Here is a 25626-nt window from a genome sequence, read left to right on the forward strand (position 1 = left end):
TGAGCTGAGAATTTAGAGTATAGGAGTGTGTGGTAAGTTAAGTGTGTTGAGAGTAAGAGTATCTGTACGGTACGTTGTATGTTTTGGAGTGTCTGTGCGGTAGAGCGTGGATTTAACGGGGGATGTCTAGTTGTGTCGCAAATAGTGGCCAAGATAACGTGCCTCCCGACCAGTGATGACGACTAGGCCTAGGCTTAGCCCTCGGGGTCAACGTGGTGATTACGGAGGAGCGACTGAGATGTCGCCGCCCCTTCGTTTTGGTACCCGAAATTAGCTGCCGCCTCTCCCACAGATTTAGATATAAGGTTTTAATTTACGTGTACGTTGAGACCGGTTGCCGATACCGGGGAAGCAAAAATCGGCTGGCGCCCGCCAGGATCCGGAGGATATGAGAGGAGTGAGCGGTGGGCGAAGTGTAACGTAGCCCGATTTGTTTAATTTGAGTCTGGAGTAATTGAGTAAATTCAATTGAGTAAAGAGTTACGTCTAATTTAATTGGGTTTAATAGAGTACAAGAAAATAGTATGTTACAATATATACATACACACATTGTAATGGGTTCTTCACCACCGGGGATCTACTGGAGTGATGTCCGAGTACACGTACAATTTGGCAACCTTGTTCAAAATTTAAGTTGGGCGCCAGGTGATTTTCTAATCACAAAAAAAAAAAAATTATCAAAATCGGCTCAGGGTGGCGAATCGGGGAAAAGTCAGGCACTTAAGATTACGATTAAATAATTGATCAAAATTAACACAAAATAAGTAGTCATATATTGAACAAAACAAAATAATTGATCGGTATCACACACAAATAATCGGTTTACAAAAATATAAATAGCCGTTGTCGGCTTGACTCGGTATAAACAAAAAAAAAATTACTCCTAGAAATCGTACTTGATCAAAACACAGTTAGTTCGTTACTCAAAAAGAAAAAGTCGTTGATGAAATGAACTAAACTTATTTATTTTATTGTCTCAAGACACACATACAGCGTACGTATTAACGAAATACTTGACGAGAGACGTCAGAGTATTCTTACATGGCAAGGCGACAAGACTGATGTTGCGAATGAGACACAGATAATCCGTGATTCTCAGAATTGCTCGAATAAAATAAAATAAAATATAAAATAATATTTTATTTCGGTAACGCGTTAAGTTTCACTATTATATAATTATTGCGCGTAATTAATTAATTAATTTTTAATTATGACACGAACGCGGTTCACTTGTTCAATACTAATTGCACTCGTACACTTTGTTCAGATTCGCGCCGATGCTTCGGATTGTTCACTTTTTCTCGAAAGGCGGTTACTGTCGCTTGAAATTATTTGTCGCGATTAATTGTTTGTTGTTCAAACTCGGATTGGTCTTAAAAGTCGTAATTCAAATTGTTCAAACGTCGGAATCGAGAATTGTTCATTTGGTCGGGTCGAATTGTTCACAATACCGAAACGCGGCTGTTCAGTTCAGCGTCTCGGCCGGCTCTCTCGTTTTAATCCACGCGTTGAATCGATTGCTCGGTCGAAGTCAAAATTTTTCTCATAGATGTCACTATATTTGTTATATTCAAAAAATTCTTGAACCACGGGTCGATGTCGAATTTTCATCATGTTACAACATATATAAACCTTTGAGGGGATGGAATTTTTTGACTCTACTAGGTAAAATAAGATATGTGGTGGCAAAATTCTTTGATAATTCGATCATGAGACCCATTGCAATAGTCTGATTCCTAAAGCAATCTACCTAAAAAATCGGTCCATCGGTTGACCCTGTGGGCCAGCCCCAAAGCTTCCCGCTATTTTCGAGCTCCTTGAGCTCGAAAACATTGTTCTGAATACCTTTTTGAGCTCTTCGAGCTCGAAAATACTTTCATATGCCGTTGTTTTCGAAAAAAACGCTTTTTACCATTTTTCCCCAATGATATCTCTCAAACAAATTGACTGATTGAGACGGTTAAGGTGGCAATCGACGCGTTCTATTGAGTTGTAAAGCTGATCAGATTTCGGAATTGATTTATTTAGTCGTTTTTGAGATATTTAAAAAAAATTGAAACAAATTTTTTTGTCAATTGTCATTTATGCGATGCTGATGTAATTTTCAAGTCATAGTTTTTTATCATCGATTTATTGAAATAACACAATCATAGAATGAATTTTAAAAAGTTTATAAATAACAACTGTACGTCAAACATTTCTGAGGCCAAAGTAATCGTTAAACTCGAAAATAGATTATTTAGACATTTTAGATTAAATCTTTAGCTTAAGCAGAAGAAATTAAGTTTAATTTTTCAAACAATATACCGAAAATCCTATCATATAGAATGACACAGAAAATGTTGCATAAGTTTTAACTCTTTTAATATAGAGATTATAAAGTTTGGTATCGCAATTTTTCAGTCGAGAAAATTTCATACGATTTTGTGGAATTATTCAATGTTTCGCAAAGTTTTATAAAATTGTCTAAATTTCACATCACAGCAAAAAAAAAATTACAAAAATTTTACCAAGTATTACACAATTTCGCAAAATTTGATATAAGTAATTTTTTTTGTTCTCGACTAAAATTTTATAAAATTCGATCGAATGCTTTAGTATTTTAAGATAATTCTTAAAAAATGTTGAAGAATTTTATAGGAATTCATAAGATACTATAAAATTATTATCCAGTTCCAAGAGTGTTATTGTTTCTAAAAAATGTTATAGAATATTGAGTTCTTACGAAATTTTATGAAGCTTAGTAAAATTTCATAAAAGTTCATAAAGTTTTTTAAAATTTTGTAAAAAAATACCACAAAAATTCAAAAGCTCCGTCTTTTCCGGTATTCAACTATAAATACATCAAGTAAACACGGAGCTTCAACTTTTATGATGTGGACCAGTGAGCAGCGTTCCAGACTACCAGCAGAGAGGAGCCGTGTTCGAGCCCAGCAGCCGCCCGGGATTTTTTCATTATCTTACGTTATTAAATCTTGTTCCTAAATTTGTTATGGGTTTGTGCGTTAATAATCAAATCAAAAATTCGATGTTTCGATTTTTTTTTTTTTTCAAAAATATTTTTTCCAGATAATTTTGACACCACCTATATGTCATATTGACGTCATAGAATGTTACACAAACATCACATTTACATCATGTTTACGTCATTAGTTTTACATCATAATCTAACATAAATCAGTGCGAAATAATAAGTCAAACCTGACTCATTCATGACTCATATCTTACGTAAATGATGACAGCGTAAGGTCGCTCTGACGTTAAATTTACGTCAATGTGTTGACTGGGCGCAGTTCTAAACACTCACGAAGTTGAGGACGATGACAATGGAGACCTAATTGATCTAACACCAGATCCACCAATCTCAATCGGTGACGTCAGTAAAGCTGTCAATGATTTACGATCATTTATTGAGCGTTGTGAAGACATTAACGACGAGATTTTCTCTTCTTTACATATCATTGAAAGCATAATTGATGTAGAAAATTAAAAATGCATGAAGCAAAAGAAAATTACTGACTTTTTCTTAAAGAATTGAATTTATACCCTAGCAGACCTGATTTATCGTAAATTTACGGTAATTTTACCGGAAATTTACCGTAGATTTACCGTACATTACGGTAAACCCACCGTAACTTACGGTAAAACCACCGTAAATTACGGTAAATCCACCGTAATTTACGGTAAATCGGTACTTTACGGTGGATTACCGGGAATTACGGCGGGTATACCGTAAATTTACCGTCGAATACGATAAATCTACCGTAAAAAATTCGGGTGGATTACCGAATTACCGTAATTTACGGTGGATTACCGTATTTCCGTATTTTACGGTAAATCCATCGTAATTTACGGTAAATCGGCATTTTACGGTGGATTTACCGTAATTTACCGTAATTTGGGTCCGTTAGGGTATACTTAAAGAAAGAAATCAATAAATGTCACTTCTATTGAATTAAATGTATCTTCTTTTACGCCAGTTTCCGAAATCGATAAACCTCATTAAAAATTTTTTTTCAATAACCTCTCTAACTTAAACTCTCGATAAGTAAAAAACTCGATAACTCAAATGTTTAACGTTTCCCTTGAACTTTAACTTATCAAGGTTCTACTGTATATATATATATATATATATATATATATATATATATATATATATATATATATATATATATATATATATATATATATATATATATATATATATATATGTAATATAACCAGCCTTGTCATCACGATGGCGCCTACAGTTCTTATCGGACCTTAATAAAATTTTCTACACTTATTGACTAGGTAATTACCTTGATCAAGATCCAAGATGGGCTAAATCGGTCGATTAGTTCAGAAGTTATAGCTGTTAGAAATTTTCACGATTTTTCGAAAAAATCAGTTTTTCACTGTTAAAGTTCAAGTAACTTTCAAACTAAAAGTCATAGACAATTCTCGTGAAAAGTATCTAAAAGCTTGTTAAATAAGCTTTAATTTTTGTCCTTAAACTTAACGATCCGAGTATTCCTTCCAATAATTTGGTGATCTTGAATGTTTGTAAAAAGTTAAAAAAATTACTAATTACGATTTCAATCTCCGATAATTTATGTGTTTCACATCATAATCTCATTCCTTCAGTTTTATTTTATAGTGAATAAAATAATCTTTAAAGGCCGTGGGACGATAAGTATACCGAATCGGCCCCAGATAGGGATCGGGCTCATTTTTTCAGGGAATGTTTGTACCCATGAGATACTTCGATGCTGCGAGTTTCAGGTCTTTATCTATAACCACTTCGGAGTAAATCGAAAAATACTGAAAATTAGATAAAATTGATGTTCTCAGAGCGTACTTATTCGATTGATCTGAAAATTGGATATGTTTTGGGCGTTGATGGTAGCTATCTGGAAAAAAATAAGAGCTATTTCGGCTCACAAAAACCTAAAAAAAAACGAGTTTATATTTTTAATTTCAATTTTTAAGCATCTTACCATTACGACACAGTTATGAAAATATTTTTTTTTGATTCCTCATCCAATTTCCTATGAAACTATGGTCTTTCGAAATTTTTAAAAATGGTACTACATATTGAAAAAAAATAAAAACCATTTTTTGCTTAAAAATCGGGTTTTTCTAATAATTTTACTCTTGAACTGATAAAATACAAAACTTACTCGTTTACTAAGGTAGAGAAAACCATAAAAGAAATAAAATATCCTTACATTATTAAAATAATTTCATTCAATGTACTTAACTATTATTAAAAACTCTATCAGTAACTGTAATGAGTAAATCAGTATTCATTACTATTGTTTATGTAAATCAACGTTGTTTCAGAGAACTTAAACGTTTCCGCCTAATATTCAATGAATTTAACAACCACAAGATGGCACTGTAATTCGAAATTGGTAACACTGTTTTTTTTTTGTGAAAAGTCACTAGATCTGTAGATAACCTAAAAATTACTGAGTGTTGATATTCCAAAGAATTGGCTGTACTATTATCTATATTTAGTAATTATTTATAATTGTTTAAATAACTATTTAAGTGAAAATATGTCGACCCCTGAAGCTAATTATCCAAAGTGTTGTATTTGTTCGAAGTACCTGAAAAAAATGCCGGGTACTCCAAAACATACAAAATCTGACGAAGAAGGTGAAGAGTTTTCAACTGTTCTTGAGTGTCCGATTGTAGTTGGTGATATTCTTTGTTCGAATTGTCGCGTAAAAAAATATAAAAAAATCAAACTTGAAGATGAGAATCAGGAATTATCGTTGGAAGATGAACTACCTTCAGATAGGAGTGATCTTTTAGAAAGAACAGAATCGAGTTTCTCAACGATGACTTTATCTCAATCAAGTACTGATGATCCATCTATTCATTTAGATGTTGCCTGTGATGATGAAATAGAAGAATGTATAGAAGTTCAAATGAAGAGAACTGTTGCGACTCATAAATATTGTTGTGTATGTTCTGTTTCAAATCAAAATCTAGTCGTTGTTCCTCAAGATGCTCGTATGCAATGCTTTATAAAGAAAAGAATTTTTATTCCGAATGGGAATCGATGCTGCAGCGATCATCTCATAAAAAAACGCTTTTATACGGAGAATTTGAACCACTTGAAAGTTTATTCTAATTGGAGTAACTTAAGATCTTCAGAATTGTCTAAAATGATGGAAAGTTCGGCTGTAGAATGTGATTCGACACTTCTCGATAAAATGGATGATTTTCGAATAACTGATGAGCAACTTTTTATATTTACTGGATTACAACGTGAAAACATACTCGAATTGCGAGACTTATTGACAACTATGAGGAATACAGATTCCCTTCCAGTTGTTCAAGCTCTCATTGTATTCTTATTTAAGCTACGTACCGGTAACTCTAACAGGTCGATATCAGCGACCTTACAATTGGAAAATGAGATGCTGGTTTCAAAATATTGTGACCAAGTGATCCAATCATTTGAGAAAGATATATTACCTCAGTACTTTGGTTTTCAATCTATGTCTCGAAAAAACTTCATTGAAAATCATTCATCACCACTTTTGAAAAGTTTGTTTGCTGATCGTAGTGATAAGCTTTTCTTGATTTGCGATGGAACGTATGCTCGGCATCAAAAGAGCTCTAATAACGCTTATCAGAGAAAGTCTTTTTCTGGACAGAAGAAAGTACCGGTATGTAAGCCATTTACTATTTGTACTACCAATGGATATATAGTAGATATGTTAGGGCCCTACCATGTCAATGTAAATGATGCTAGTATAATGAAAGAAATTATCGATACTGCTGATGGTATTAGCAATTTGTTGGAACCTGGTGATGTTTTTGTTGTTGATAGAGGGTTTCGAGATGTTCAGGAGCACTTAGAAGAAAAGGGTTATGAAGTGTTAATGCCAGCATTGAAAGGCAAAAGAAATCGGTTAACAACTTCTGAATCTAATTCATCAAGATACGTCACAAAGATTCGTTGGGTAGTTGTAGCAGTACACGGAATGCTGAAACAAAAATATCGTCTACTAGACCTAAAATTCGATAATAAAATGTTACCCAGAGTCAGTAATTTTTATAGAATCGCATCATTTCTTCACAATCAGTACAACAAACGTCTTATTTCTGATGAAGAGTACTCAGACAAAATTGTTGAAATGATTAAATCTCGAAATTACACTAATAATACACTTGCTGATGAAGTCGATAAAAATGGTTGGCAGCGAAAAAAACTTCCTTTCGAAACGATTTTGTCCTCTGATTTGATCGACTTTCCAGAAATGACAGAGAAAGACCTGAAACTTTTCTTTACCGGTTCTTATCAATATAAACAAGCAGTATCATATCTAGCAGAGACGATTGACGAATCTGATAATATGACTATCCAGTTTGTCAGAGATAAAACCAATATTTTAAAGGCTCAAGTACAATCTCGTCATATTAATAGAAAAGTGTACAGATGTTTCATTGAATATAAACCTGATACTATTGGATGGAGTGGAATATCAAGATATTGCTGTGAATGCGCTAATGGATTGAGGACAATCGGTTGTTGTTCGCACGTTGCTGCAATTATTTTCTATTTAGCATACGGGCGATATTTGGCTAAAATCCCCAGACCAGCAGCAATACTCAACACTTTATTTAATAAAGATAATATTACTCCTGTGATTGATGAAGATGACGAAGACAAGTCACAAATTAGGAGAACAATTTTATTTATCATTTGTAGTAGATTAATATATTTAATTGCAGTTTTAATTGGTTAGGGATGAAATATCAGCGTTGAAATTAATAAATAAAAAAAATTACTTTAATAATGTAAGGATATTTTATTTCTTTTATGGTTTTCTCTACCTTAGTAAACGAGTAAGTTTTGTATTTTATCAGTTCAAGAGTAAAATTATTAGAAAAACCCGATTTTTGAGCAAAAAATGGTTTTTTTCAATATGTAGTACCATTTTTAAAAATTTCGAAAGGCCATAGTTTCATAGGAAATTGGATGAGGAATTCAAAAAAAATATTTTCATAACTGTGTCGTAATGGTAAGATGCTTAAAAATTGAAATTAAAAATATAAACTCGTTTTTTTTTAGGTTTTTGTGAGCCGAAATAGCTCTTATTTTTTTTCCAGATAGCTACCATCAACCCCCAAAACATATCCAATTTTCAGATCAATCGAATAAGTACGCTCTGAGAACATCAATTTTTTCTAATTTTCAGTATTTTTCGATTTACTCCGAAGTGGTTATAGATAAAGACCTGAAACTCGCAGCATCGAAGTATCTCATGGGTACAAACATTCCCTGAAAAAATGAGCCCGATCCCTATCTGAGGCCGATTCGGTTTACTTATCGTCCCACGGCCTTTCACTACTATTTCATATTTTAAAGATATATCTTTTATTACTTGAGACTTTTCAAATGCGCATGCATGTCCAATAAATATAAACAACCTTGTCATCACGATAGCGTCTCCAATTCTTATCTGATCTTGATGAAATTTTCTACACTTATTGAGTATGTAATTACCTTGATCAAGTTCGAAGATGGGCTAAATCGGTCAATTAGTTTAGAAGTTATGGCTATTCGAAATTTTCGCGATTTTTCAAACAATTGATTTTTTTATAATTTACGTTCATAGAACTGTGGATGTAAGACTTACAGACGGTTTTAACAAAAAGAGTCTGGAAGCTTGTTTAAGAAGCTTTTATTTTCACCCTTAAACTTAACAGTCTGAGTATTCCTTCCTCTAATTTGGTAGTTATGAAAATTCGGAAAATCAAGGAAATTATTTAAAAAAGAGCCGGAATGGAAAGGTAGATTTCTTATGTAAATACAATAAAGCTACAATAGTGTAATTAATACTTATTTTGTGAGCTTAAACATGAATTTTATGCCTGTTTCAATATATAGCATTTCCAACATGTAACTTCCAACACGGCGTCTTAGGTCTCATCATCTCTCACAACGTTTCACTCTTTGGTAATTGGCGACTTAGGCAGTGATTATTGCAATCTAATCCTAAAGTACCGTCGCCAAATATATATATATATATATATATATATATATATATATATATATATATATATATATATATATATATATATATATATATATATATATATGTCGTAGTCAAATAGTGAAACCCGTCAAATAGTGTAAAGCCACTCCGTTTCATCATCTGCCGGCAATTCGTGTATTTTAATTCAGCTACACTATATGACTAGGTATTTCATGAAATGCCCAAGTTCTTGCGGCGCTTTATGTATAACTTCATTATACACAATCTGACTAACTTATCCATTTGACATTTCACAGAATAACGGTGATATTAATAAATTCGTTACGATTTCTAATCGATAACTGTCATATAAATCAGTAATTAAAGAATTTTAATAAAATTCACGATGGATGAAATGAAAAATATGTTTTATGAAGAATTCAACAAATATTATAGTAATGTATCATCGAGACGGCCTTGTAGTGCTGAAGAATTAGACAAAGTAAGTTTAATTGCAGCATGATTTGAAAAAAACGACCAAAAATTTTTTTAAATTAGAGTGTTAATAAGGATACTTTATTATCCTTGCGAGAAGCGGTCTCTTTAGTATCTTTTTTTATAGGACAGGGGTACACGAAATGTTCGTGTCAACCCTCTAAACAACAGTGCCAGACAAATAGATGCCTATGCTATAAATCCAAAGTGAAATGTAACTCCCGCTGTCATAAAAGTGGACCGCGTGCAAATAAATAAATAAAAAATAGTATTGTTCCGCTAACTTCTCTCCTAGTTTAATTTCTTTTCACTTTTTAGGTAGATTTTTTTAAAAATCTAACTATTGTATTTGTCCTCATGGTCGATTTTTTAAGGGATTTCGTCATAAACTATCATAATTAGTTGAGTAGAGTTCAAAAATACCATTCGTTAAAAAATTTATATACGGATGTATATATATATATATATATATATATATATATATATATATATATATATATATATATATATATTTATGTAATATAACGGGCTTTTGAGGACACGATTGCGCCTACGATTCTTATCCGATCTTAATGAAATTTTCCACACTTATTTTGTGTAATTACCACGGTTAAGTTCGAAGATGGGCTGAATCGGTCGATTAGTTTAGAAGTTATGGCTGATTGAAATTTTAACGATTTTTAGAAAAAATCAGTTTTGAACCAATTTTAAAGTCCATATAACTTTAAAACTAAAATTCATAGAGAATTTCTGTAAAAAATATTTTAAAGCGTGACTAATAAGCTTTAATTTATGACCTTAAACTTTACATTTTGACCATTTCTTCCAATAATTTGATAGCCTTGAAAATTTTAATGGAATCAAAAAATGTTGAAAATATGGTTTTCATTCCACATAAGTTATGCTTGTCACATTATAATCCAGTTTCGTCAGCTGTATTTTATTTTGCACAATATAACCTGTAAATTTCACTGCTATTTTGTATTTTAAAAGTATTTCTTTTATTATTTAAGATGCATCAAATGTACCTCTAATCTCTATGATTACCACTGGTCTTGTCATTACGATAGCACCCACAGCTCTTATTGGATCCTAATGAAATTTTTGAAACTTGTTCTATGAATGATTATCTTGATCAAATTCGAAGATGAGCTAAATCAGTCAATTAGTTTTGAAGTAATTGTTGTTCGAAATTTTCACGATTTTTCGAAAAAATCAGTTTTTAATTACTGTTGAAGTTCGTATGTCATTAAAACTAAAACTAATAGACAACTTCAGTAAAAAGTATCATAAAGCTTGTTTAGTAAGCTTTAATATTTGACCTTAAACTACAAGTTTCGACCATTTTTTTCAATAATTTGATGGCCTTGAAAATTCTAATGGAATCAACAAATGTTGCAAATATGGTGTTCACTCTACATAACTTATGCATTTCCCATTATAATACAATTCTGTTAGTCGAATTTTATTGTGAACAAAATAACCTGTAAATTTCACAGCTATTTTATATTTTAGAAGTATTTCTTTTATTAATTATGATGTATCAAATGTACCTCTAATCCCTATAATTACCACTGGTCTTGTCATCGTAATAGTAATTACAATTATGATCTCATCCCGGGAAAAAATGATTTTGCCTAATTATATATAATTATATATGATTATATATGGACCTATATATAAGTATATATAGCCTTATATATACTTAGACCTAATTATACCGGGAAAAAATGATTTTGCCTAATTATATATGATTATATATAGAATATATATGGTTATGTATATGGATAAGTATATGTAGTCTTATATATAATTAGACCTAATTATACCGGGAAAAAAATGATTTCGCCTAATTATATATGATTATATATAGAATATATATGGTTATATATAGACCTATATAGAAGTATATATAGCTTTATATATAATTAGACCTAATTATACCGGGAAAAAAATGATTTTGCTTAATTCTATATGATTATATATAGAATATATATGGTTATATATAGACCTATATATAAGTATATATAGCCTTATATATAATTAGATCTAATTACCCGATAAAAAAAGATTTTATACAATTGTATAAAATTATATACAAAAAATGGCCCGATCCAGTTGTATACAACTGTATAGAAATTGTATACAATTCTATACAAATTGTATACAAGTCTATATAATTATATACAATTTTATACAAATTATATACAATTCTATATAATTGCAATATATAGAATTGTATATAATTATATAGAATTGTATACAATTTGTATAGAATTGTATACAATTTCTATATAGACTTGTATACAATTGGATCGGGCCATTTTTTCTATCCAATTATATATAGTCTATATATAATTATATATACTCCATATATAATTGGTATATAATTCTATACAACCCAGTAAACACATTGACGTAAATTTGACGTCAGAGTGACGTTACGCTATGTCATCATTTACGTAAGATATAAGTCACGAATGAGTCAGGTGTGACTCATTATTTCCCACTTTTTTACGTAAGATTATGATGTAAAACTAATGACGTATGCATGATGTAAATGTGATGTCTGTGTGACCTTCTATGACGTCAATATGACATATGGGTGATGTCAAAATTATCAATTCGGAAAAAATATTTTGAAAAAGAAAAAAATAAAATGAAATACCGAATTTTTGATTTGATTATTACTGCGCGAACGCATTGTGAATTCTGAAACAAGATTAGATAAGGTTAAATGATGAAAAAATCCTGGGCGTCTGCTGGGTTCGAACACGGCTCCTCTTGGCTGGTAGTCCTGAACGTTGCTCACTGGTCCACATCACGAGAGTTCAAATCTCGTGCTTAATTGATGTATTTAGAGTGAAATGCCGGAAAAGACAGAGTTAATAAGTTTTCGTGATGGATTTTTACAAAATTTAATAAACTCCATGAATTTATATGAAATTTTATAGAAGCAATATTTGTCGACCTCGATGATAATTGTATAAAATTTCATTAAGTTTCATCAAATTTTTTAATTTTTTGTTGTGATGTGAAATTTAAAAAATCTTAAATAAAATTTTGCGAAACATTAAATAATTTCACAAAATCGTATGAAATTCAATCGATTGAAAAATTGTGATACTAAACTTTAAAATCATAATAGCAAAAGAGTTCAAACTGTCGTTACATTTTCTTTGTCATCCTAAATGATATTTTCGATATATCATTTAAAAAAATAAAGTTAATTTTTTTATGCTCACGCTAATGTTTTAATCTAAAACGTCTGAATGATCTATTATCGAGTTTATCGATTACTTTGACCCCAAAAATGTTCGACGTTTAGTTGTTATTTTTACACATTTACACATGTTTGAAAATTCATTCTATGATTGTTTTATTTCAATGAATAGATGATAAAAAACTATGACTCGGACATTACATCAGCATTGCGTAAAATACTGACTTGTTACTGATGTAAAGATATTATTTAAGAGTGACATCCACATTACGTATAACCGTGACTTTGCTACTGACATAAATGTATGATTTTAAAATTACGTCATTATGATATACGGATAATGACTTTATTATTACATAACAATGTGATGTACATTCTATGTCAAACGTACGTAATACATAAGTCATAACTGTGACATAGTACAAGAGTCATGCTTACATCAATATGATGTCACAAGCTTTACATCATATTAAAGTCATGTAGAACGTCAGATTGACATCAAATTTACATCAGATGTCGTGACATTGCTATGACCTACGTATGACGTCAAAATAAGGTCATGTGTTCACTGGGAATTGTATAAAATCTCTTTTCATCGGGTATATCCCGGGACAAAATGATTTTGCCTAATTATATATGATTATATATGGAATATATATAATAGTATATATAATAGTATATACCCATATATAGTTATACATGGGTCTATATATGATTAGATCTGATTAGACCTGACCTATATAGACCCATATATAGTAATTTTTATTATATTTTAGATCTTTAGATCTATATATAATCAAATATAAATTAATTATTTATATATATATATATATATAAGTTAATATTTTATTTATAGAATATATTTAATATTTAGTTTTTCTTATTTAATATATTAGATGCTCTATGGTCTTTATTGATATTTAATAATCAATACTCGTTAAATGCATTATAGTTTCAGATGTATATTATTGAGAAATAATAATTATTATATTATTATACTTATTATAATACTTATTATAATAAGTGAGATCTCATAAAATTAACGTTAAGAAGTTTCACCAAATATACTTTTAAAAATAACGAATATATATTCTTTAATATATTAGTAAAAATGACTCTAGTAATTTTCGTTTGTAAGTACTAATAGTTTAATGACATGATTATATTATCTATCTATAAATACATAATAAAATGTTATATAACAAAAATAAACAAATGTAGTAGCACAGTCGTTAATTATACTCTGTATTTATATTTTGAGGGAAATATAATTTGTTATGAATAATTGCAAACGTATAATTAAAAAAAAAACTTCTCTCTGAATACTTCAATATTAATCGTACATGAACATACGTAATTGTATATAAATTACACATAATCATATATATGATTAAACCCGCCTAATTTTCGGATCTAATTATAGTTCAAATATGATATATATGTATTATACATAATCATATCTAATTATATATGAGTATATATAACTTATATATGATTATATATAATTAGACCCAGCCAATTTTCAGATCTAATTATATATAACGTATTATATATAATCATATATAACCTATATATAATTATATATAAATTATATATAATTAGACCTGGCCAATTTTTCGATCTAATTATATATAAGGTCTTATATATAATTATATAGAATTAGGCAAAATCATTTTTTCCCGGGATACTAATTAAATTTTCTATATTTTGTTTACGTGAAGGTTAGTTTACTACATTACCTACCCTTGCGACATTAAAAACATTCTGGATACACTCTGGAAATATTCTGGTAACACGATGCAACCATACGGACTCCAGAGTATTTCCAGAATGGTTTTGTGCCCTTTTCTGAGAGTGAACCCAGAGTATTTCCAGAGCGGATACGGAGTAAATCCAAAGTGTTTCCAGAAAGTATCCAGAGTGGATACAAACTGACACCGTTATGCATCCACATTAAACACAAACTGATACCAAAGTGTTTTCAGAATTTTTACAGAGTGGGATCAGAGTGGGATCAGAGTGAATACATACTCAAACCAGAGGGTATTCAGAGTAAATGAATACTGAAAGAAAAAAAAATTTACCGAAATATATTATTTTAAGAATATTTAAGAGCATTTATTGAATACGAAAATCAATTTTTTTTTGTCATTACATGAAACGTATTTTATGTTTCTGGATTATAAAAACAATTTTTTCAAGAAAACAAAAATATTTGACATTATTGTCACAATGTAATATAGCATCTACCATATGACCATCCAAACAGGCACTTGTCACTCTGTCAAATAACAGAGAAATACCCGTGACAGAATTATTTTTAAATATAGAATATAAAAACTCTGAAACACCTATCTAACCAGGAACAGGACAATCATAAGTTAGGCGCGATCTAGCGGCGAACACTGAACTACTTCCACTGCTGCTTAGCACCAGTGACTTTCTCCTCCTTCACATATATCTTCTCCCAGCAAATTTTTCTTTCAAGTCTTTCACATTAAAACCCGGGTCAAAGCAAAATTTTTTTTTTGGGATAAAAATACTTAATGAAAATAACAATTTTTAAAAAAACAATTGTTTCTTAAAAAATGTTTTTTATTGCTAAAAAGCGAATTTGCTAATTAATGACTTTTTTGTATTTATTAAAAAGTATTCATAAAAATTACTGTTATTCATAATTCCTTAAGCAATTGAGTTAGAGCTTCGGTTACAAGCTCGATTTGTTTAATGATTAATGGATAATAAAAAAGACTTGAAGTGTTGTAGTTGTGTCTTCAATAAGTTATTTTAATAACAATAGAGAAGAACAGAAAGGTAGCGACAACTCCAAGTGTACAATAATTTAAAAAATTATATAAAAGATTAAAAAAAAATTTTTTCTACAAAATCAAACGCATGGTTATTTTTAGTATTTGAAAAAAATATTGCGTGAAAATTTATTTGTTTACAACAAATTGTTTGTTTAGCAAACAAATAATAAATGAATGAAAAAAATTTTTTTTCTAATATAACAGAACATGATAAATGATAACTTAAAAAAAATAATGGTTCCTTAATATCAATATTGAGTAAAAAAAAAAATTGTTAATTAGCTAATGCGCTGTTTAGCAAAAAAAAATTTTTTTAAGAAACGATTTTTTTCTTAAAATTCCTTATTTTTATTAAGCGTTTTTTTCCCAAAAAAAAATCTTATTAAATCTAATTAGCAATGTATTTGTTTATGACAATTATTTAAACAATGCAAGTAAAAATTTTTTTCAAATTATTGTTATGTAGCTTTCAACAATAAAAAAACAAAATAATCAAAAAAATAAATTTTCTTGATTGCTTTATTTACGTTTTTTTGTTTTTCAATGGCTTAGATTGTTAATAAAATCGAAATTTTTTTATTTTTTCACCAGCTATCTTTTCTAAACCCTTTCAAGAATAGCCTTAAGAAGTAAAAAAAATTCGGGGTTTTTAGTTTGGAAATAATCAGGGTTTTTATGTAAACTTTCAACAAGTAAAAATTAACTTATTAACAAAAGCATAGTTAATTAAAAAATTGGGGTTAAAATTATTTTTCTGTAAATTATTATTGATTTATGAGTTTAGAAAGTACCCAATTTTTTTTATTCCTTAGTATTTAAATTTTATCGATTCTGGGCCCATTTTGAAAACACTCTGATTTCATCCTGTACTCATTTTGAGCCCATTTTGAAAACACTTTGATTTCATTCTGGACTCACTGTGGGCCCATTCTGAAAACACTTTGATTTCATTCTGGATTCACTTTGAGTCCATTTTGAAAACACTTTGATTCCATTCTGGACTCACTGTGGGCCCATTCTGAAAACACTTTGATTTCATTCTGGATTCACTTTGAGTCCATTCTGAAAACACTTTGATCTACTCTGGATCAATTCTGAAACCACTTTGGTTTCACTCTGGAAAAAGGGCACAAAACCACTCTGGAAACATACTGGATTTAGAATGTTTACATTCTGACTATGATTCCAGAGTGTTTCCAGAGTGGGTTGAAGGTCGCAAGGGTATATAATGTTCTGTCAAATCGACTAACTGAAGTTCTCTATCGAAAATAGTCGTTGTCTTTTTTTACCCTCACTCTAAGAAAACGAGCCTAATTTCGTATCATGACTATACACTAACATGTATCACATCATATGTATGTATGTAACTTTTTAGATAGATTAATTGGAAAATCTACCTTCCATTTCGGCTGCCGAATGGCCTTTTTATCTATTAACTTCGTCTAATAATTAATTGAGTAGCGTTACATCATCACTGCACTGACTGCACTGAGGCATTTCGTGAAACGTCAGATGGATAAGTTAGTCAGATTGTGTATAATGAAGTTATACATAAAGTGCCGCAAGAACTTGGGCATTTCATGAAATACCTAGTCATATAGTGTAGCTGAATTAAAATACACGAATTGCCGGCAGATGATAAAACGGAGCGGCTTTACACTATCTGACGGGGTTCACTATTTGACTACGACATATACATACATATATAAATTTTTCAACGAATGGTATTTTCGAACTCTACTCAACTAATTATGATAGGTTGAGACAAAATTCCTTGAAAAATCAACCATGAGGACAAATACAATACCTAGATTTTAAAAAAAATCTACCTAAAAACGGTAGAAAACTTAAAAAATTGAAACTAAATACAAAAAATTAGGCGAATTGTGATTGTTTAAATTTTTTGTCATCAACATCTTTTGAACTAATCGACAGATTTCAAAATTTGAGGTGGCATTCGATGCGGTTTTGTAATTTCTAACGCTAAAAGAATACTTTAGAAGTTATAAGTCGAAGGATTTTGATTTTATCAATAAAAAAAAACACTAAGCAGCCATATTGAACTTGATCAAATTTTATAAGACTTCATTTAATATTTTAGTGAATTCTTGTAACTGAGTTATTAAATTAGAGGGAGGGGTTTTTATATTAAGTTTTTTTTAAATCTACCTTCCATTCTGGCTGCCAGGTGACATTTTTTTATTTGTAATTATGTTTCCAGGCAATTCATCCGCAATGCTCCTACTCCAACTGTAGGTAAAAAAAGCTTAGGAACATTATGTGCGCCAGAGCGATACGGCAGAAGGCCATGTCGTGGACAAATGCACGACACTATTCTCGATTGGGAACATCATTTGCCTGATGAGGATCTAACTTTGTCTGATTTTCATTCAAGGTAATTATGAGTATTTATACTTACAAGAAAAGTATTTTAAATGTCCCTCTTCGATTCCAATGAAGCTGAGGTATGTTATTCTCTGTCGAAATCTAAGGGAAACGTATTTTTTTCTAGCTGCAGAAAAACATATCTTGGGGGTAAAACCACCCCTCAAAATTAAGGTTCCTAAGGGGTGTTTTTCAAGTTTCACATACTTGCAGTTTGAATAATCGAATGGGACCGACGGCATCATTTTCAGAGTGATAAGTAATGAAAAAAACCATTGGTGTGACAATAAAAAAATAAATAGAATCAAAGTGATAAGGGTTGGAATTGACAAAACTTTTATTTTAAATAACAATCCAATAGAATTTAATGAAACAAACGGTGATCGAAAGAGGAAAAAGAAGTAGAGGATACGTTTTTTTTTGGGGTTTTTCCGAAAAATCAAGTGTAGGGGGTGAACAACCCCTAAGTCCGTCTGCATTGACCAACAAGAAAACATCGATGTTTTTATTAGCGTTGGTTTTAATTCATTGATAATTATTTTTTTATTTATCTTTAGCAGCGAGGACATAAGAGTAATAGTATTTTTTAGTATTTCACTTACCTTTTTATTTTCAATTCTACATGGAAGGTATGCCAGGTAATCACCCCCAATTTTGCTGCCGCTGAAATATTTCTACATAAAATTTTGAAAGACTAGAATTTCAAAAGAGTAGAAGAAAACAGTAGATGCGTGTTTTAGTGTTAAATATACATAAGGGGCATTCCACGCCAAATCGACCACTTTCAAACCCGACCCCTTTAGATTTGGCTGAAAATTTTTACTCTTTCTCTACCCGATCAAAAATGTTTCTCATAATTTTTTCAAATTTTTTCACCCAACCAAAAAAAAGTTATAAATTTTTGACTAAAATGGCTTTTTTATTTTAAATAGCTATAACTTTTTCAAAATTCAACTGATTGGGACTTTTTTTTCAAAATTTTTGTTTTTAAATTTAATTTAAAAAAAAAAATACAAATAAATTATTGCAACCTATCTTCGTTTGTTTTTTTGTGGATTTTTGGAAAAAATAAAAAATTTTTCGATGTTGACCATTTTTTATTTTCGATTTTTTTTTTTATATAAAACTCTGACATTTTCGGCAAATCCTCAAATTTTTTCAGAGTGGTGCTTTTTCGATTTATATTTTTTTTTCCAAGTGAAAAAGAAAAATCGGTCTATCGGTTGACCCTGCGGGCCAGCCCCAAAACTTCCCGCTGTTTTCGAGCTCCTTGAGCTCGGAAACATTATTGTGAATACATTTTCAAGCTCATCGAGCTTGAAAATACTTTTGTATGCCATTGTTTTAAAAAAAAATTTTTTTAAGCATTTCTTTCTCCCACGATAACTCGCGAACAAATTAACTGATTTTGATGGTTGAGGCGGCCATCGACGCGTTTTGTTGAGTTCTAGAGCTAAGTAGATTTTAAAATCGAATGATTCAATTTTTTTGTAGATATCCGAAAAAAAACGTTTTTCACTATTTTTGTAATCAACGATATCTTTTGAACGAAAGAACCAATTTGGAATTTTTTGATGGCGATCGACGCGGCTTATAAAGTGTTAGAGCTGATTAGATTTTGGAATCAATCCATCGAGCAAATTGAAAGTTATCCAAATAAAACATTTTTGAAAAAATTTTATTTTTGAAATATCTCCGAACGCACTCTACCGATTAAACTCAAATTTTTACAGCTTCAAGATATTAACAAGCCGCATCGAATGACACCTCAAAGATCAAAATCAATTTATCTGTTCAAGAGTTATGAATACTTACATACATACATACGTACGTACGAACGTACACACATACATACACTCAGACATCATCGTGAAACTAGTCAGAATAGCTTCCTAGAACCTCAAAATCTGATAAACATTCGGTTTTTGCGAATCGGACGAAACCAATAACTTCCCGAATTTTTTAAAATTTTCAATTTTTTAGCGGGAAGTTCAAAATTTTACAACTAGCCTTATTTCTCATAACACCATGCTTAAAATTTTTTAGAGTGCTCAGAGAACTTTTAAATTTGGTAAAAAAAAATCGTGTAGTGTCGTGGGACACCAGATAGGAACGAAGTTCCTTATTATAAAAATATTGATTTCAAGTTCTGTTCGAGGTATAAAGAAAATAATTATTCGGGTATACATTTTTTATTATGATTTTTTTATCGATAGTTGTGTATGCTGTAAAGGATAAGCATACACACTAGACTAGGCCAAAAAAATCGACAATTTTTTTTTTTTTCGATACTGTGAAAATGTTATTCCTGATGACCAAAACAATTATTGTGAAAGTTTGAGCCCTTAATATTGATATTAAGAGGTGTATCGTTACGACTGTTAGTTTTTTTTTACAGAAATTCCATTTTTTACCTAAAACTCGTAAATCATCTATCTGAAAAATTTGAGCAATGTATAGTCTTAAAGGAAATGGAATTCCCTACAAAAAATCTCTCTTAGTAAATTGACGTAAAACGAGCCGTTTTCTTGTAATCGTGCCATAAACATTGATTAGTTTTTTAAATTGTTTGTTTCTATTTTGGATTTTTGTAACTACTAGAAATATTGAATTTTTTTTTAATCAAGATACATATTCTTTAAGGATATTTGATGCTCTACAAAAAAGGTCTCTAAAAATTTTTTGCTAAATTCACTCCTTCGGAAGTTATTCAAGGTTGAAGTTGAGTCAAAACGACTTTAATAACCTGAATAACTTTCGGAGGAGTGAATTTAGCAAAAAATGTTAAGAGACCTTTTTTGTAGAGCATTAAATTTCCTTAGAGAATGTGTATCTTGATTGAAAAAAATTTCAATATTTCTAGTAGTTACAGAAATCCAAAATAGAAACAAACAATTTAAAAAACAAATCAATGTTTAAGGCACGGTTACGAGAAAACGGCTCGTTTTACGTCAATTTACTAAGAGAGACTTTTTGTAGGGAATTCGATTTTCTTTAAGAATATATATTGCTCAAATTTTTCAGATGGATGATTCACAAGTTTTGGGTATAAAATGAAATTTCTGTCAAAAAACCAAAAGTCAAAACGATACACCTCTTAATATCAATATTAAGAGCTCAAACTTGCACAATAATTTTTTTTGTCATCAGGAATAATATTTTCACAGTATCGAAAAAAAAAAAAAAATAGTCAATTTATTTGTCCCAGTCTAATATATATATATAAGGGTGGTCCTTATTTTGGACATTTTCGAATTTTAATGCTCCCAGATGCTTATGTGGTTCGAAATAAATAAAATCCCTCGCGGATTCGGGGTTACTGTGAAATCACAGTGAAATCACAGTGAAATCAATTTTACCGTAAGTTTACTGTGTATTGATGGTAATTTCATAGTGAATTCACAGTCGTTTTGTGCCATTTCGTCACTCTGGTTATATAGTAATTTTACAGTAATTTTACAATTAAATTACCATACTTTCATGATAATTTTACTGTCGATCAGCTATCGATTTATGGTAACTCAACAATGGTAACACTGAGGCTTTATCATGGGTTCACAGTCAGTTTATCGTGATTTCACTACGAATTCACTGTGATTCCATAGTAATCTGATAGTGTTAACTCTGTGACTTTACAATAGTTTCACAGTCAGTTCATAGTGGTTTAACCATGAATTTACCGTGATCCCATGACAACCTAGTAGTATTAGCACTGTGACTCTATGATATTTTCACAGCAAATTATTAGCGTTTTCTCCATGATTTCACTCTACTTTGATAGTGATCTGATACGGTACATCTATCATTAATCCAATTTCAAAATCAAAAATTTGAATTTTTAATGTCATTAATCGATAGAAATGGAATTAAAAAAAAAATAATATCAATTATTTCATAAATGCTCCTATAATTATTTGTAAGTTTAGCAAATATTTGGGCACAAATGTATTTTATTTATTATAAATTTAGCTATTTTAGGAATTTCCGAGTGAAACTTTATCTGTAATTGTCTAATTTAGTTAATTTTATAAAAGCTTAAGACGGTAAAATTCTTCAGAATTATGAAAAAAAATAAATAAATAAAAAAATTGAATAACTTTTTTTTTAAAACTGTATAAATTGAATTTAAACTACTGCAAAAAATAAAGAGAATATCATTTAGATTAATATTTCAATAGTAAATATTTATTATTTATCATAATTTAAAATAAAATATTCTTAAATTAAGAAAACTTGATGATTTACAAATGAAGGCAAAATTTTTTTTTTGATAAATATCGAATTCTTTTAATTTTATAGTATTTAATAAAATAATTTTTCTTATAGCTTAATCTTGAGTATATATAGTATTGAATAGCATGAAGTAACAGATTAAATATTTAGTTCCGAATGCGTGTGGTGGCCGAGCGGGCTAAAGTACATGACTTAAGCTACTCTCAATAGAAGGGTCGGCAGTTCGAGTCCCATCATGCGTTAAAAAAAAATAAAATTCCTTCTTTACCGAGGGTAAAAAAATAGCATTTAATCCTCCAGAGGAATAATTACATGAAGTCGTACAAAGGGATGGATACTAAATAATTTTTTTAAACAAGAAAAATTATTTATTGAAAAACCAAGATTAGGATTATTGTTGCTATTATAATATTATTATTAATTTTATTATTATTATCTTTGAATCAATAAATATAGGATCTCAATATTGCCCCTAAATCTCGATGAAAACTAAGCAGATCCAGGATTAAATGATTAAGAAATCACAGTAATATTACTGTCAATTCACAGCGATATTATTGTGATTTCACGAAGAATCTATAGTAAGACTGCTGTGAAATCACTGTATGATCACGGTATTATTACTGAGAAAGCATGACTGAAGCACTGCAGATCCAGCATAAACTGATAGTGAAATCACTGTAAATACACAGTAATACTACTGTCAACTTACAGCTATACTACTGTAAATTGACTGTTATGCTATTGTGATTCTACTATGAATCGATGGTGAAATCATCATAAAATTACCATCGGATGATAATTATCACACAGTAAGCAAATGGCACAAAGTTACAGTGATTTCACTGTCATTTCACTATGATTTCACCGAAATTTCACCATGATTTCGGAGTAATCCCGAGTCCGCGAGGGATAAAATATCCTCAAAGTTTCAGGTCTCTATCTCAATTTTAACCCGTGCCGCACAGTGATGTAAGTTTCCCATTTAAATAACACGGGGTTTTTGGCATTGAACAATTAATTATTTATTCCGGCTAAAGTAATTGTTCGAAAAATTTGAAACTCTGTAGACTTTATCCTTATATCAGCAGCTACTCCTCAGAATTTTTACAGATTTTCAGCTACTATAATTTTGGGGGTACAGCATGATGAAAAAAAAGAAAAAAATTATTTTTTTTATTTTTAGCTAAAATTTTTTTCAAATGACATATCAAATCAGTCTGCATCCTTATCAGAAGTTTTTACTTTTTTTCATTCTCGCACCTAAGTGGGTGAACGGTATATCTTTGTTGCACTAATACAGTAATCAGGAACTTTGCATTAGTGTGCAGTGAAGTGTTCCTTAAAAGGATTTTTTGAATTTATTACGATCACCTCACAAACAGTTTCAATTACGACAGAAAAAAATTCCCTCAAAGTTTGAGCTTTTAATTCCAACGGGACAACGTTCCGCAAATTTTGTTTTTGTGATTTTTCAAGTTTATTATATTTATTTATCAAAGAGATCTATTTTATTAAAAATTCATCATAGTTAGAAAATTGTAAATAAATCATTATATCGATATTATGATACACAAAACTTCTAACATTTTGTTTATTATTTAATGCTTAAAACAAATAATAAACTTAAAGGTGACGAACTTATTTAAGCAAATAATGAAAGAAATTTAATTTATTGATTATAATTACTAAATGTTAAACTAAGACATACGGCATAGATATACCGATCTCTGATATCAATTGAATGCATTATGTATTTTTGAAAAAGACACAAAGTCAAATAACATAAACAAAAATATTTCTTGAAAAAATCACAAAAAAAATTTTGCGTTAACTCTTCCCGTTAGAATTAAGAGCTTAAACTTTAAGGGAATTTTTTCTGTTGTGATTAAAACTATTTTGAGAGGTGGTCGTAATAAATTCGAAAAATCCTTTCAAGATACACTCTACTGCACATTAACGCACTATTGTCTTACTTAGCGAAGTGCGCTTTAATTTTTTGAAAATATTCGTTTGTTCATAAGAAAAACTCGTCCAAAGCTCCTGATTACTGTATTAGTGCAACAAAGATATGCTGTTCACTCAATTGGGTGCGAGAATGAAAAAAAGTAAGAACTTCTGATAAGCATGCAGAGTGATTTGATATGTTATTTAAAAAAAATTTCAGATAGAAATAAAAAATATATTTTTTCTTTTTTTTGATCATGCTGTACCCCCAAAATTATAGTAGCTGAAAATCTGTAAAAATTCTGAGGAACAACTGCTGATATAAGGATGAAGTCTACAGAGTTTCAAATTTTTCAAACAATTACTTTAGCCGGAATAAAAAATTAATTGTTCAATGCCGAAAACCCTGTGTTATTTAAATGGGAAACTTACATTACTGTGCGGCACGGGTTAAAATTGAGATAGAGATCTGAAACTTTAAGGATATTTTTTTTTATTTATTTTGAACCACATAAGCCTCTGGGAGCATAAAAATTCAAATATGTCCAAAATAAGGACTACCCTAATATCTATATATATACAATATGACGCGCCGTTCTCCAACGATAGCGTCCGCAATTCTACACCGATCTCAATAAAACTTAGTATACTTATTCTATGGACAATTACCTTGGATGAGTTTGAAGATGAGCCCATTCGGCCAATAAGTTTAGAAGTTATGGTTAATTGAAATTTTGTAAAATTTTCAAAAAAAAAATGTTTGCCGCTCTAACTGCTTTAACGGCTCATTGATTTTACCATTTTTTCTAGTAGATAAATGGTTTTGAACATTTACAAAATATTATAAAAATAATTTTATGCAGGTTTTCACTTTGATTATAGCCACAATTTCAAACCGATCACCTTGAAACTTAGTATACGTATTTTGTGGGTGACTGCCTTGTTTGAGTTTGAAAATGAGCTCAATCGGTCGATTAGTTTAGAAGTTATAGCATTTCAAAATTTTCAAAATTCATATTTTTACTTATTCTTCCTTCAATATGTTTTGAATGTGATAACTTATCGACTTTATATCAAATTCATTTGAAAGCTCTTCGAATAAGCTTTCATTTTCATGCCGATATATATGCCTAGACCACTTAAATTACTTATTTTACCATTCATTCAATGAAAATTTTCTATTGTATTAGTTCTCCTACTTCTTAATACATTCATGGAGCTACTTAAATTCATATTATCGCAGTGTGACACTTATAAAATCTAAACATCTCAATTCAGTGGGTATATACAATTTTGTTTTATCGACAGTGTATAAATGATATGATATATCAATAACAAGATTAACATTCATTATGATGATAATATTCTCTATATCTACTCGTCGTTTGATATTATAATAGGCTTTTTATTTCAAATATTAGTACTAATTTCAAATATGACACTTCGATGTATCACGATCAATTTTTAATCTTAGAATATTTCATTAGTAGATTTTATTAAAAGCAAATTATCGCCTTTGTCCTTATAGTAGAATTCTCGAGCATTAAAACCA

At 30.0% G+C, this 25626-nt stretch overlaps 1 protein-coding gene across 2 annotated transcripts in view; it reads left to right on the plus strand.

Moving 5' to 3' along the window:
• LOC130669732 (NAD-dependent protein deacetylase Sirt6) overlaps positions 1-25626 on the plus strand; it is a 146106-nt gene that overhangs the window by 104141 nt on the left and 16339 nt on the right. The window contains exon 5 of one of the 2 annotated variants that reach the window (XM_057472772.1): positions 17731-17904. The exons of the other annotated variant lie outside the window; for it this stretch is intronic. Within the exon in view, the coding sequence (XP_057328755.1) occupies positions 17731-17904 (174 nt within the window). The remainder of the gene's footprint in view (positions 1-17730; positions 17905-25626) is intronic. 2 annotated transcript variants of the gene reach the window in all.

Source organism: Microplitis mediator, chromosome 6 (genome assembly GCF_029852145.1).
Source record: "Microplitis mediator isolate UGA2020A chromosome 6, iyMicMedi2.1, whole genome shotgun sequence".
Taxonomy (NCBI): Eukaryota; Metazoa; Arthropoda; class Insecta; order Hymenoptera; family Braconidae; genus Microplitis; species Microplitis mediator.